Here is a 16,113-nt window from a genome sequence, read left to right as displayed (position 1 = left end):
ATCTGTAGGAAGAATCAAGATTTAATTTTAAAGACAGAACATCTGTTTTGACAATCAGTTGGGAAGGGTTAATGGCCTTTTATAAAAATTAAATTGCTTATCAAGAGTCCCAACTGAATAGTTTGGATTCACCCTAAAATTTGTTTGGAGGTAGAATAAGGGGAGACCTGAAAGAAATCTACCTTTGAAACAGGAATTGTCTTCAATATGGTAGTAAAGGGATTATGGTTGTAGTAATTTTTGCTTGAAAATTTTTCAAAAACATTTTAATTACCTAGACACGGTCATTAGAATTATTGATAAAAACCCACATTAGATAAATATTAAGCAATATAGGTTTTTGATAGTATTCTCAAAATATGCTAGATGTCATTTGCAACCTAGAAAACAGTAATTATATCTGATGTATGAAATCATTGGTAACATTTTTTTCCATTTGAATAGAAAAAAAATCATATGATAATTATTTTAATTACAGAGTAGTTGATTTTACCCCATTTTTATGGCGCTAGCCATTATTAAGACCAATTATCTGTGGAAGCCATTTGTAGTGCATGCTTATAAAAAGCACACCATCCATGCAGAGAAGATGCTTACCTTGCTGATCTCCATAACAGGTGAGCATATATCTACTGAATCATTAACCTAAAGTTAATAAGTGTTGGGGAGGAATGAGAAGGCTGATACAATTTTTTTTTAATGACACCAGAAAATATGTTCTAAAATACCATGAGACCATTGATACGGTCTTGAACTTGTGGTATGTCATTAAGATGCAAGGTTACATGAGCTTCAACCAGAAATTAGGGCTACATATTGTATTTATATAGTTTATTCACTAACTAATCCCTAACCACAGAGGGAATGGCAAAGGGGGGAAAAAAGCTACATATCTTAAGTTCTGTCTTTTACATTTTCTAGAATGTGATAGAGATAACATCAGTGGCCATTTTGCAATAATAACTGAGTCAGAACCTCATCTGCTCTTCTTAGAGAAGATTTGTACAAGTCACTGGGGCATATAATTTCTTAAGAAGGAAACTAGTATTGAGGAATAAAAAAGAAAAACAAAATAAGACTATATTATTTGTGATAGAATGATTTTCATTAAACCAAGGGCTACAGGTCATGCGGTGTGGAATTGTTCCTCAGAAGTTATAAGAGTTCACAGAACAAAAAGGCTCAGAGCCCATCAGCTGAAACAGATTAAGCAAGTAAGATTAAGTAGGCAGAACAATTTCATTTATTTGTTTAAAGTATGGGTATTTAAATAGTTAATGGATATAACAGACAATGTATTTATTCCGTGATAAGAAAGTAACTTTTAACTGTTACTTGGTAAGTTGCAGAAAGTGTAAAGTGAAGTGATTTAGGCTGATTTATTAACATATACCAGACCCCTGACGGCTTCAGAGAACAGTTGTACTTAGAGAATGATGAACAGTTTACAGCCATACCACCCTGAATGCACCTGATCTCAGAAGCTAAGCAGAGGCCAGGCACGGTGGCTCACACCTGTAATCCTAGCACTCTGGGAGGCTGAGGCGGGCGGACTGCTAGAGGTCAGGAGTTCAAAACCAGCCTGAGCAAGACACCCACCCCCCCCCCGTCTCTACCAAAAATAGAAAGAAATTAATTGACCAACTAAAAATATATATACAAAAAATTAGCCAGGCATGGTGGTGCCTGCCTGTAGTCCCAGCTACTCGGAAGGCTGAGGCAGGAGAATTGCTTGAGCCCAGGAGTTTGAGGTTGCTGTGAGCTAGGCTGACACCACGGCACTCACTCTAGCCTGGGCAACAAAGTGAGACTCTGTCTCAAAAAAGAAAGAAGCTAAGCAGGATCAGGCCCGGTTAGTACTTGGATGGGAGAATGACAAGCAACTCAATTATCCTTGATTTCTACTATGTAAGGTTGTATATGAGTGATTGATCAAGTTAAAGAGCCTCATTTACTATACTAGAGAGTTTGGAATTCAAATAGTTTGGAATCCAAAAATATTTTATGCATGAGAGACATATTATATTTCCATTTTTTGGAAGTGGACCTAGGAAGCAGGTTGGGGTTAAAGGGAAAGGAGGCAGTTTAGCAAGGATGCTACTGGGACAGTCGTAGGAAAGCTCTGTGAAGGTGGCATAGGAGACAGTTATAGTCAGGCTGAAGTAAAGAGACAGGATTGAGAACATTAGAATATTATTCCTGGCCCGGCATGTTGGCTCACGCCTGTAGCACTCTGGGAGGCCGAGGCGAGCGGATCATTTGAGCTCAGGAATTTGAAACCAGCCTCAGCAAGAGCAAAACTCCGTGTCTACTAAAAATAGAAAGAAATTAATTGGCCAACTAAAAATATATAGAAAAAAATTATCCCAGCATAGTGGCGCATGCCTGCAGTCCCAGCTACTTGGGAGGCTGAGGCAGGAGGATCACTTAAGCCCAGGAGTTTGAGGTTGCTGTGAGCTAGGCTGACACCATGGCACTCTAGCCCAGGCAACAGAGTGAGACTCTGTCTCAAAAAAAAAAAAAAAAAAAAAATAGTATTCTTAATGATTAATTTGGTTTTCAAGATGAGAAATCAAAAATGATTCTTAGGTTTTATTTAGCCTTGGGAGAGTTGGCGTATGAAGGTTCTAGTCACTGAGATAAGACAGAAGAAAGGCTTCTATTTGGATTTGCAGAAAAGGTGGCAATGAGGATCTCAGTGTCCGGCTCTGGAGTGCTATCAGTTGGGTTCTAATTCAGGATTGTCACGTACTACTCACGTGACACTGAGAAACTCACTTCTTTGTTAGTTTCCTCATATGTAACACGGGGGCAATTATAATATTTATCTTATGGGGTCACTGAGAGGATTAAACGAATTCACCAATAACTGCAACCCCTTTAATAATCTTAATTCTTACCTCACTTGCTCTCACAGCCTGATACCATTAACTCCACTAACTTTGATTCCAACAATCTTTGGGTGCACTGTAATTCACAATGCATCACTCCTAACATCTATTACTGTACCTCACTCTTCATGTCTTTACTTCCTTCATTTTCCAGCTTAATTCCATGGTTAATCCTTATAATCAGTGCTTTGCATACATCCTCAACTCCCTGGCTGCTCTTTCTGTACCTTTCATTTGGCAAAAACACCGTCTCGCGTGGGCTATGCCTATCCCACTCCTGGAGCTTGAAAGTAACTGGAGAAATATAACTGAATGTGACTAGAGAAAAATACTCATCCAAGCTTACTGGTCTTGTACTAAATGTGTTATGATTCACTAGAGACAGCTGCTTTTTATTCCTTGGCAATCATACTACGTTTCCTTTGACCCAGTTAGCCCCCACTTTCCTAGGTGACTCCTGCATAACTTCTTCCCTATCCTCAAACTTGCACATCTTCCATCATCCTCACTCCAGCTAATGACTCAGCTTCCGATTTCTCTGAGAAAATAGAAGTGTTATATCTTTTTTCAACTGTTGCCCCCTCCACACAGCACAGATTGTTCCTTTTAAAATGCAATCAGATCATTCTCTCTCCTGGTCAAAATCCTCTGCAACCTTTTTGGCAATAAGGACCAGTTTCATGGAAGACAATTTTTCCACAGTTTGTGGGGAAGGTGCAGGGGGTGGAGGCAGGGCTCAGGCAGTGATGTGAGACCCTGTTTTTCCTAACAGGCCAGGGACCTGGTACTGGGCTGCAGCTCAAGGGTTGGGGACCACAGCAGTCTAATGGTTTCTTATGTCATTCAGAGAAAAAGCTGAAAGATCTTATAATGAGCTAAATTGCTCTACACAATATGAAAAATGTATTACACCTTTGATCTTCTCTTCTACTATTTTTCCTCCTACTCACTCAGGGCCAGCCACTAACCTCCCTGATGCCCTTCAGATATGTCAGGTGTCTACTGCCTCAAAATTTGCATCCTTGTTGGCTTCTCCGTCTCTGAAGTTCTGTCCCAGAGAGCCACATAGGTGACTCCCTTAGAACACTCAAATCTTTACTCAGCTACCTCTTCAATGAAGTCTATCTTGACTGCCTCTTTTGTAATTGCAGCCCCAGCATTTCTTCTCTTTCCCTGCATTAATATTGTTCTTTACATTGAAAATACAACCAGTACTTCTCTATTGTATCCATTTAAGGAATTCAAGATAATGTTTTGATATAGTTAAAAAAAAAACTATGAGAAGCCATTGCTTTGGACTGAGCTTCTACACTAGGCCCCAACAAACATACACAATCAAACCAAAATAACCAAAATGGAGTCACTTATACTAAGTGTCACATAATCAAGGTGAAACTTTAGGGATGCAGACAGATCCCAAAACAGACCAGTTTTTTTTTTCCCCCTGAAAACAAGAGATTCCAATCTACCTGAGTTAGCATAATAAGGCAGTCCCCTCTGCTGTATCCCTCACCGGAAAGGTAATCTGAAGTAACCTGATGTTAACCACTTAGCTTTTTCTTCATATTGTTCTGTTTTCTTGTTCCCGTCTTACAAAACCCACTGTTCTGACATTGTCCAGCGGGAGCTCTCATTCTATTCTGCCGAATGAAGGATGCCCCCATCCATGAATCATGAACAAAAGACGATTACATCAATAAATGTGTTGTAGTTTTGTCTTTGACTACATACATAGTGAAATGATTACTACAGTCAAGCAAATTAATATACCCATCTACAGATATAGCTACCTTTTTTGAGGTAGGAACACCTGAATTCTAGTATTTTGCCAAATTTCCAGTATACAATACAATATTATGAACTATAGTCATGCTGTACTTTAGATCTCTAGACTTATTCACCATATATAACTGTAACTTTGCACTCTTTGACCAACATCTCCCGTTCCTCTCTCCCCCTCCCCTTTGTAACCAACATTCTACTCTCTGTTTCTATGTGTTTTAATACAACCATGTACTAAATAATTTACTTATTTGTATTGCTTATTTGATGGCTACTTTACCCCCTCTTGAATGTAAACTGTATAAAGGCAAAGATTTGGTTTTGCTTTTTACTGTTTCTTTCCACCTATAATACTTTTTGGCACATATTAGAAACTCAGTAAATATTTATTGAATGAATTAATTAACATTTATAGCATAGTAACTGGTATAGTATATTTGCTCAATAAATAAGAGCTATCATTATTACATTAATTGATAATAATATATCAGGCATGTTGCACTTAAAACAATATGGGATCTCTAGGTGGCAGTTCTATAAGTTTAGGATTCAGAAGAGGGGGATGAGCTGAATATAAATTAACATGGTAATGACATCAACTGAATAAATAAGGTCCCATTTGGAAGAGTATTAAGAGTGCAAAGCTATAATGTGGAAGGGTAGAACACAGGGGTGCACCAACATGGGTGGGTTCACACAGTGAACCCAAGAAAGAAAGTGAAAGGACATATCCAGAGAAACAGAAAAAGGAACAAGAGAGTTTGGTATAATAAAAGTCAGAAAGGTAGACATTTGTGGAGGATAAAATGTTCAATAGTTGTCAAATACTTCAGAGTAGATAGTACCATAAAAATGGCAAAATAGCAAATGTTGAGATGTAAATCATTAAGGAAGACTGTAAGGATATTTAGTGATTGAAATAAACCTTCATAATCAAAGTGTCTAAAATTAATAATGAAAGAGTTTGCAATATTGTTAGATGACAAGAAAGTTCACATAACATACATTTTCTACCTTTGATTCTCTCAAAGAAAGAAACAATAGAATAATAAAAAAGAATCACCTCATGTTTGACTTTATGTGACCAGAAGTTGATGTAAGTGGGTCAAGGAAGTAGTTCCCAGCCTCCCTGAATTGAGGAGGGTCTTCAACAGACATTGGTAGTGGGATGAAATAATGTATTTCTTTTTATAGTTTAAATCTGAGATCAAAGATGCATCTAAACCAGTAAAATGACTACATTTATAAACAAGAATAAAAATAATGTAAAAATTCTAGAGGTCCTCTCTCTTAAGACAACACTTAAAAGAATAAAAATGACACTAAATTAACCTTAAATGTAATGTATTTCTATATGGCTCTCATTATTTTTAATCTTATTTACTATAGGATATCTAATAAATCTTACATGAAGAAAGGAAATTTAGAATTAGTTATTGCAATCCTCAGCACTATGGAGGTATTTTCTTTTCATATATTTTTGTAGTTTGAGAAAATGAAGAGTTTTTAATAAATTTGTTAAATAAAGGCATTTAAAATACAACCTGTATTTTACAGATAATTACAAAATGAATCATAAGTGGGTGCAAATTGAGTAATATGATTAATTTCTAGGTTGACCTTTAGAAAAGTATTTGTCTAACATTTCTTAGTTGTTATATTTTTATTATATCAACCTGAAGTTCCAGCCATTTCATTTCCATGTTGTTTTTTAAAATGAGAAGTGCATTATGGATATAAAAATAGTTTGTTTTGTAAAATAACTTTCACTTTAGAAACAATTTAGATTTTGAACAAGAATATGAATGTTATCTTTGAATACCTGATTTTCTTTCTATCAAGGTTTGTTCTTTTTAGAGTTACTTCACTCATGAATTTTTCATTTCTTTATTTATTGAATTAAGTAATTATTTTGTAGGAAGTTAAATTTATTGTTCAATTAAAAAAAAACAGCTAATGGCAGTGCATAACTTTCTTCAAGGTTTGTGTCATCATTTTAGGCAGCCTCTGACCTAGATGAGAGCCCTCAACATTGCAGATATATAATGTGCATCCCTAGCAAAATTGCTCATAAGAATAACTTCATTATTCTGGGAAGCTAGATCTATAAAATATGTAAAATGTAGCAGTGTTCTGCCTATACAATTTCTGGTAAGTACAGCATGACTAAGTGATAAAACCTGAGTCAGCTTCAGTTCAAGCATACCTTTCTAAAATGTGTATTGTGACATGTAGGAGAAAGAAATATAGTGGGCAAAGGTGTTCTGCTCTGAAGTAATCATGTATTTGGGATCTATATAGTTCTGCCTTGATTAATGCAAAATTAGCTCTGGAAGCATTTCGGAGTATACCGTACCGATTAGTCACAGCAACCCTGAGCTATAGCAGAATGATAAGGGAAAACTCACCAGTACCACTGGACAGATTGTTGTGGGTGGTAAAATATGGTCCTTCAAAGGTCCACAGTCACATTCAGGTTTTAGATGAGAAGCACATTTATTATGCAACTAGAAAAGGAGAAGGAGGGATAATATCAAATACTACACAACAGCAAATATGGAGCAGACATATTAATATTTCAACTGAGATACAGCAAACTCATTAGAAGTACATTAAAATAAGTATACAAATAAATAAAAAGAATCATAAAGGTATTCACATTACATTTGCATTTATATATGTACCTTAAACCATTTAGCAACTTCTGTGACCCAGCCTATGTATTTTCTAATTTTTAGAAATGTTTATATTAAACATGTACTTTAGGTTTTTCACCAAAGAAGCCTAATTTCTTTGACAAACACAAATGATTGCCCATTGCAGTCTTTCCTTTGCTTATCTGTTAGCATAATCTTGAAACCACTGTGCACTGTGTATGCTTTTTTTTTTTTTTTGACCCTCCTGTTTTCTCAAAGTCATTCCAAAGTGCACAGCTCAGTATGGGGCATAATTGATCCCATCATTAGTTTTAACTTTGTAATTCAATATGTAAATGTAACCAGAGATTCATCTCAGTAGGAGCAGGATATAAATAAAAGAAGATGATTATGATTATAGAAATTTATCTTTATATTGTATTTATCAGCTCGACATTAAGTTAGTGTGTAATCATATAATGTGCTATTTATTTTTCAACATGTATAAACCCAAACTGATATTTTTACCAACCTTGGTCACAAGTTTAAATTAAGGTTTTATATCATAGTGTATTAAATAGTGATGTTTTTAAATTGAGGTGGTAGTTTTTATTGAAATCATACAGATTTGATAAAATAATATTTGCTTGAAAGCATCTAGGGGTTTCTTCCTCCTCCAGTACATATCAATTTGATATGAACTATTTATACTTTAGAAAAAATTATACATTTTAATAAAATAACATGTCTTGTTCAAAACAGAAAAAAAAGCCACATCATTTTTCAGTTCTGAACTAAAAGCCACCCCATTTAAGCCTTGGCTATATAAATTTCTAAAATATACTTACCTTTGTAAGTAATTAATTATTAACTAAGCATGGGACTCTAATAAGGGTTGATTTACTATTGGTGGTAGAATTGTTTTGGAAGGGTATTTTTGTGGTCTTAGAATCTAAAACTATTGTCATGCTAACTCCCTGCCTTGAACTTAAGGCTACTTGCACTAATATTAATGTGCCTTAGGTTGCATTACATAAAATAAAACTATCTTTACACATTCACTCATAATTAGCAGTCTGCTTCTCGGTGGCATATAAAGGTTCTCTATTAAAAAAAAAGGTTTGACTTTGTTTATTAGATATCACTGGTCTTTGTCAAGAGGCAAGAGGTGTTGAAAACAAAGTAGCCATCAGATGTGCAATAGTACTAAATAAACTGACACTCTCATCGAATTAAAATGCAGTTTCCTCAAAATAAAATTAGTTAGTGGTATAAAATGTACCATTAGCTTATTGGACTTAATAATCAATTTTCTAAGAAGAAATCATGACACTGAATGTTTGGATTTAGAGATAATAGATTACGAAGTGTTGTAGAATGCACTGGGTCCCCCGAAATGATACATCAAAATTCTAACTTCGCCCTCAACTGTGAATGTGAACTTATTTGGAAATAGGGTCTTTGTATATGTGCTCAAGGTAAGACGTATTGGTACTGTAGTAGGTTGGGCTCTAATCTAATGACTGGAATACTTGTAAGAAGAGGGAAAGCTGCACACAGTCACAGAGGGGAGAAGGCCCGGTGGTGGCAGAGGTAGAGACTGGAGATCTGATGCTGCAGTCCGAGGACTGTCAAGGTTTTCTGGCCACTACCAGAAGCTAGGTAGAGGCAGAGAAGTATGCTTCCCTCAAGTCTTCAGAGGGAGCATGGCACTGCTGACCTATGGATTTGGACTTCCAGCCTCCAGAGCTATGAGACAATAAATTTCTATTGTTTTAAGCCGCCTGTTTTATGGCATTTTGTTACAGCAGCCCTAAGAAACCAATACGCCAAGCACTATGAAGACTGTGCTAAAACCCCAAGGACATGGAGAAGAGGAGATCAGAGCAAGGAAGTAGATCCCACCCCTTGTCACTGATGGGTTGGCTCAGGCCAAGGGAGCAGAGCAGAGCTGCCCCTGAAGTAGGCCGTGGGGATGATCAGAGTGGGCCAGGGCCAGATCCCTGAGAATCCAACTCCTCCAGCCTCTTCCATGACCCAGGGAGATGTAAGCAGCTCAGTCACAGACATGACTCTTATCCCCACTTCTCATCTGAGAAGCTTGAGGCCCAGAGGGTGAAGCCCTTTCATCCAAGGGCTCCCAGCTATGTGAAGATACAAGGAGAAAACAGCCATTTGCAAACCAAGAAGTAGATCCTTATCAGACACAGGACCTGCTGCCACCTTGATCTTGGACTTCCCAGCCTCCAGAACTGTCTGTTGTTAAAGCTGCCCAGTCTCTGGTATTCTGTTTTAGCAGCTCACCCACCCATGATAGACCCCACCCATGCCAACCCCCTGCAGGAGAATAGGAGCCAGCCTTGTTCTCTCTCACTTGCCTCCACAGCTTCCCCTCACCAGCTGAGCTCTCATCATCCTTCGCCTTCCCTGCCCCCACTGGCTATGTGGGTGGGGTTGGGGACGCCCTGCTCACTGCCCCTTATGGCCCTTGCCTGTTCACTTGTTGTCCCCCCACCACACTGGGACAACCACTGTGTCTCCTCTCCCTGCACCCTGCACTTAACAATTGCTCAATAATAATAGTTAAATTTAAAAAAAGAAAAAAAGACTGTGCTAAAACCAAAGACAGATGATGTATCTAAAGGTTCTGTTATACCACGGATGTCATACAGAAAAAGCTTTTGCTCTTTGATCTTGTAAAACTAATTTAAAACTAAGAATGCAGATTCTAAGAATCCTCTACAAATAACAAGAACCAAGATAAAAACCCGTGGGTGTATAGTGGAAGAAATTATTGAATTTTACTCTTGATTACAGTATAAAGCTGCACATGTGACTGTGGAGGTCAGGGGGACAAGGCACTCTGGGTCTCATGCCAACACTGACCATGGATGTACTGCCTGAGGGCCTCAGCCTCCTCCATGTCTCCATCCCATGTGTATCCAACAATTTGCAACTGACACTGTTAAGGGACAACTAAGCTCTCTATGTCATTACTTGGGGGTTACCAGAAGTAAGAAAATATGGCAAAAATAAAATGAATTCAGCTTTGGGGCATTTAGGCTAGTTTCCTAGCCAGAAGGAAAGGACTGAGTTCTCAGGTTGATGAGTTGATGAGCTTGCCAAGGGTGTGTGAGGGGTAACTCTTTATATTAGGGTTTTAGAGTTTCAGAGTATAAATACTGACAATTGGTCCCATGAAATACTGGCCTCTGCAGAGCTAAACAAAGCTTGATGGAATTCCCCAGTTAGATTGCTCCTGTGGCCTGTATCCCTGAGTTTTGTTTAGGCAGCTGCAAGTCAGTCCTCTAGAAATGTAAGCATGGAATAGTAGTGTTCATAAGAAGGTCGGTAACCATATTATCACCTGCAAAACAGGGATACCTAGTATAAGAAAATTCTCCTAACCAAGAAGTTTACATTAACTAATAATATGCAGGAACACCTTATGCTTTTATTAAGATAGAATCCAGCAGATGGTAAATATATTTGGGTGGCCATAAACACCATAACATTGTTTGTAGCCAGAAGTGTCAAAGCTGAGGACATAATATTAGAAGTACTGATCATTTTACAAGCTGGGAGTCAATTCTGTATAGTAAGTCTAATTGATGCGCCATATTGCTCAGAGACATATTTGAGGACAAAATATAAAACGTGAAAGCCAATGTGAAAATACCTATAGTTCCTAGGACCATATACCAAGCATAAAAGTGTATAATCATTTTTACCGTGAACCTCAAACTGCTCTAAAAAATAAAGTCTTTACAAAAAGCAAAAGTCAATAAAATAAAATTATAAAAGATGGTATATTTATGAAAGATTTTAAAAAGCAAACATCAACAATAAGAAGTTGCTTTACCCTGTTACCATGACATTTCATGGACAAGAATGTAAGAAAAAGGCACATTTGAGTTCTCGGTGTAAATAAAAGACTGATGACTGACAATTTTTTTCAAGATAATCCAGATACCAAATCAGCAAAATCCTAAATACAAAGATCCTCATCAAGAATAGAAATTAACTGGATAATTAATGATTCCTAACTCTTGAGTAAAAGAACCAATAGTGCACCAAAGAAAAGAAATTGTTACTTGTTTTTCTAAATTAACAACAAAAAAAATGTTCACAGTCACCTTTGTATTTTTTAAAGATTAGATGTAGAAATTTTAACATCATTTTTTATAAGTTACAAAATTCTCATTCATGTTAAGAAATTCAGCTTCATACATAGGAAAGTCCTATAATATGAACCAGCTTTTCCTGGAAGTGAATTAAACACTTGGAAATAATTTCAGAGTTTACGACAACTTCCAGTAGCACCTAATTTAGAGCCAGATCTATGTTTATTAGAAAAAGCTAACTCAAGTTAAAAAGAAAAAGAAAGGGTATGAGTATATGTGTGTGCCAGTATGTATCTATGGAATAGAGTTGAAAAAAGAGTGGGTGTACTGGTCAGAAAAGAAAACAGTAGAATCTAAGAAGTCAAAAGGAGGAAGCATAGAAAATAAATGTTCATAAGAATTTAGAGGGAAAAAAAGAGAAACAAATTATTCTTCAAAAAAAACTTAATGGCCTGATATGGAGAAACATATTTCTTGGTTGATATACTGTGTTGGCCCTAATATTCTGCAATGTCAGGGTGCATCCTAAATGCTGGTATCTGCTAAAATGTCATAAACCTTTCAATGCCAATGGAAACCTTTAAACATTACTGTTAGGAGCTTAATATTTTAATAAAAGGAATATCCCTATATCAAACCAAAAGTTAATAATTCATACCTATGAAATAGGCATTATTTGTCAATCCCAAATAATATGTACCAACCACCCATCCTGGAGAGTGCTGCCTGACTAGGGATAGCTTACTGTGACCAGGAGTAATTCACAACAAGTTCCAATTAGAAGGTCAAAGAAACACATTCTTAGCAGAAATGAATAGGTATAAGTAGTAAGATCTTAAGGATGGTAGAATGTTGGAGAAGAGAAAACAAGGAAAATATTTGCCTGCCTCAAAGGATTGGAATATAAAGCACAGAAAACTGGTTGCCTAAAAGGTAGTTTTCTAGTTTTTCTAGGCTCTTCCTGGTTTTAGTTTTTAATTGTTTAGATTTACAAAAGGAGATAAAACTTCATTCTAAGAGCCTAACTATATAAACAAGATGGTAAACTAGTATAATATGGCAAAGCCACAAGTACTAACTGAAAAATGGGTGTAAAGGTGGATTTTTATCTTTAGGTATGTGTTTAAACTTACTTGCATATCTTATGCAGATTTGAGTATCATAGGATGATATGATAAAACAAAATTTAAATAGGACATATGTTTGAAATTTAATATTTAACAATAAAAGGAATAGCATATCGGTGCTTAGAATGATCTTATTGAGGACTCTCTCTAACTCAGCATTCTGCCAAGAACTTTGGGTGATTAGGAAAAACTGTGGACCATAGACCTGAAGCTGGAGCAGATCGTAGTCTAGTAGCTCAGATGTTAGCATGAGACCCAAAACCACTCAAGAGCATTTCAGTCTTTCCATTGGGTGTGGAATAAAAGTACACAAAGTATTTAGAAAAAGGATATATTAGTGTCAAGGAAATTTTCAAGGAAGATAAGGAACTCAACTTGGTTCCTGACATGGAGTTAGAATTTAAGATGGGTGTGTTCAAAGGATCGAGATGGACAAAATAATGGGCATGAAGGAAACATGGCCTCCCCAAGGGACTGTCACAGACATGCACAGCCACAGCAGAGGGTGTATGTAGGGGAGGAACATGTACGGTCATGTGCTTAGGTTTGGGTTGAATTTTTGAGGAACTAAAAACCAAGTTGAGGTAGGGGGGCGTTGAGGGCTGCATTTATTATCACAGAGCTATTATAGGTTGCTAAAGATGGCATATGATAACAAACTAGTATTTTCAGAAGATCTTTCTGGAGGTGGTATGCAGCCTGCGTTATAGGAAAAGTACCTTCTGTTAGGGAGATGAGCCAAGAGATTCTGACTCTAATCTAGTCAAGAGGTGCTAAGAGCTTGCACTAGGGCTGTGAATGTGGAGACAAAAACTCATATCTAAGAGAGATATTTTAAGTAGGAAATGTCAAGACTCAGTGATGGGTTGTGTACATAAGATAAAGGTAAAAGACAAGAGTAAAAGAAATTTATTTCTAACTTTATTCCCAATGACTGAAAGCATGATGATCCCATGATGGATAGAATGAAAAAGTTGTAGGAGTTGCTCTTTGTGAAAATAAATCAATCAGCTTGGCTAAGGGGTTAGTAAAGTTTCAGGACCACATGATTGTGAATTCTTTTAGTAATGCAGGTGCTGTTCTGCTTTAGACTGGGCAACTACAGATCTTTCCAGAGGTGAGAGAGAAATGACATGAGTGCTGTTCATGGAGTGCCCTCTGGGCACCAGGGGTGAGTTTTATGCAGCCATATAGTATTTACCCTAATTCTTACTAAGTTTTACTTACGGGGCATTTACTATGTGTGCGGTCTTGTCCTAAACACATCTACACAGATTTTCTAACTCTTGAATCCTCATATAATCCTATAAATTAGGTACCATTAACTCCATATTACAAATTAAGAAATTGTCCCAAACCGATTCCACATATGGCACAAGATAGCACAACCAGTAAGTGACAGAGGTGATCTTAAGAATCTAGTTGGTCTGACTTACAACACTCAAGCAACTTCCAGAAGTCATATATAAAAGGAAGTAATGGCTTTTGGAAAAACCCTGAAATGAAGCCAAGCTTCATTCTCTCTGTTTCTCTCTATAATCTATTCCCCATGTAATCCATTCAGAAAGGCCTTCCGAAAGTCCAGCATACAGTGCCCGTTTATTTAGAAGTGATACCCTCTTTCCTTTAAAAGGAACTATCTCATTTCATGTAAAGCTAGGGCCAGGATCAAGACCAAAGACGAATGTATAACTTGTGAGTTGTAGGGCTAGGGGTAGATTTTGAAGTCACAGATGAGAGGAACAAAAACAAAAGGAAGAGAATGAAAAAAACAAAATGGAATACAAAACAAGGAATTAAAGAATTTTAAGATGCCTTGAATACCAATAAGAGACCAATAGCAATGGTAACATTGAGGACAGTGATCCCCACAGAATGGACAGGACAGAAGACAGAACTTCATGAGATTAAATGGGGAAAAGAGAAGAGGAATCAAATAAAGAAAATTCTAAAAGTTCTAAAAGCCTAGTGTGCTTAAGCTGAGTATACCTTTAAAAACACTGATTTTTTTTAAGAAATTAAAAAATATGAATAATAAACCTAAGACATTACATTTGGGATTTATAAAGAATAGAAAAATAATTTGAAATATAAAATAATGTATTCTGATATTCTCCAATCTCAGCTTATGTCAAAGTTAAAATATAACTAGTGAAAGATGCACTATATGGAAAAAATAAGAGACAGCCTGCTAAAAGATCTAAAACAAAAACTACCTATTTTTGTAAATGGTTGGCAAAAAAAAATCTAACTTTTTTAATATGCATGAATTTTATAAAAAAATAAAATAGTTGTGGTCTTGTTAAAACTGAGAATTCAATATGTTTGAGTAATTCATGTGTGTAATTTAAATCATTGTTAGACATTTTATTATAATAACCAAACATTTAAAAAAATAAAACTATCTTTCATAATTAAGAAAATTTCAAATGTAACTATAATTTAACTGAGTAATAGCTGAAAATGATTGAAGAACATGTGTTCATTTTAAAAAAAGGACTTAATTATATTTTTGAGATGTAAGTCAGTTTGTTTTTCTCATTATCCTGTGTATGTGTGTGTTTATGTGTGAGTATTTAAGAAAATTGTTTAATCTGTGCATTGGGAGTGAGGCATTGGGGGGAGCACTATAGAGAAATTTATTTGCTTAAATGATTTACTGTCTCCTACTGTTTTATTCTGACAAAAGCAAAAACATTACTCCTGTAACAGGAGTACTCAAACACTATACCAGAGACACAACGCTCCAGTTTCCATAAATGTTTTTGTACTACATGATCAAAAATAGCTATTCTAGAAATGTATGATATTAATCAATTTCCAGAAATTAAACATATAACAGTAAAGGTACCATCTAACAACTGCATTTATTTCAAAAGTTATTTGAAACCAGCTTTGACAATCATCCAAATCAGGTAGAGTCCTAAAGTTTCCCAGGAAAGACAAATTTATCTCTTCTTTCTTAATTGTGAACACCATTAATAACTAGCATTTACATCAAGATCTCTTATCCTCTAATTTAAGATTTAACTGAAGGAAAAAGGCAACAACATGTTGGAAAGAAGGGTAAAATGAGTGCTTAGGAGCATCATAATAACATGAAATATGGCCTATTTCCATTTCTACCTAGCCATGTGATCAAGGACAATTTGCTTAACATTTTTGGGCTTAGTGTCTTCACTATATAATTAAATCATTGCACCACATTGTTCATTTTTCTACCCATTTAAATCCCATGGATACTGTGATTAAAATTAATTTATAATATGTAAAACAGAAAACCCTTGCAAAATAGGGTTGTGGGGTGACGGGGAGCTGAGCTCTACCCAGTCAGCACCCAGCTCTCATTGCCTACTCCTAGCCATGGCCTTTGATTATCCTTCCTGGGAACCTCTAGAGCTCCAAGGTACACAGTTTGATAACCATATGATTGTATCAGCTCTTAGGTTGTCACCAGCTCCGACATTCTGTGTTGTATGAAAACAAATCTGATTCCGGTCCTATCTCTTTGCAAGCCAGATGAAATAAGAAGCTTCTAAGGTTCTAAGTGAAT

At 36.3% G+C, this 16,113-nt stretch overlaps 1 protein-coding gene across 5 annotated transcripts in view; it reads right to left on the bottom strand.

The window, feature by feature from the left end:
- Nucleotides 1-16,113, bottom strand: part of DGKB (diacylglycerol kinase beta) — a 660,304-nt gene that overhangs the window by 437,988 nt on the left and 206,203 nt on the right. For all 5 annotated transcript variants that reach the window (XM_012741949.3, XM_012741953.3, XM_012741952.3 and 2 more), the window contains one exon: nt 7,082-7,180. In XM_012741949.3, the coding sequence (XP_012597403.1) occupies nt 7,082-7,180 (99 nt within the window). The remainder of the gene's footprint in view (nt 1-7,081; nt 7,181-16,113) is intronic.

The sequence above is a fragment of the Microcebus murinus genome, chromosome 9, assembly GCF_040939455.1.
Source record: "Microcebus murinus isolate Inina chromosome 9, M.murinus_Inina_mat1.0, whole genome shotgun sequence".
Classification (NCBI taxonomy): domain Eukaryota; kingdom Metazoa; phylum Chordata; class Mammalia; order Primates; family Cheirogaleidae; genus Microcebus; species Microcebus murinus.
This window is presented reverse-complemented; position numbering and strand designations above follow the sequence as displayed.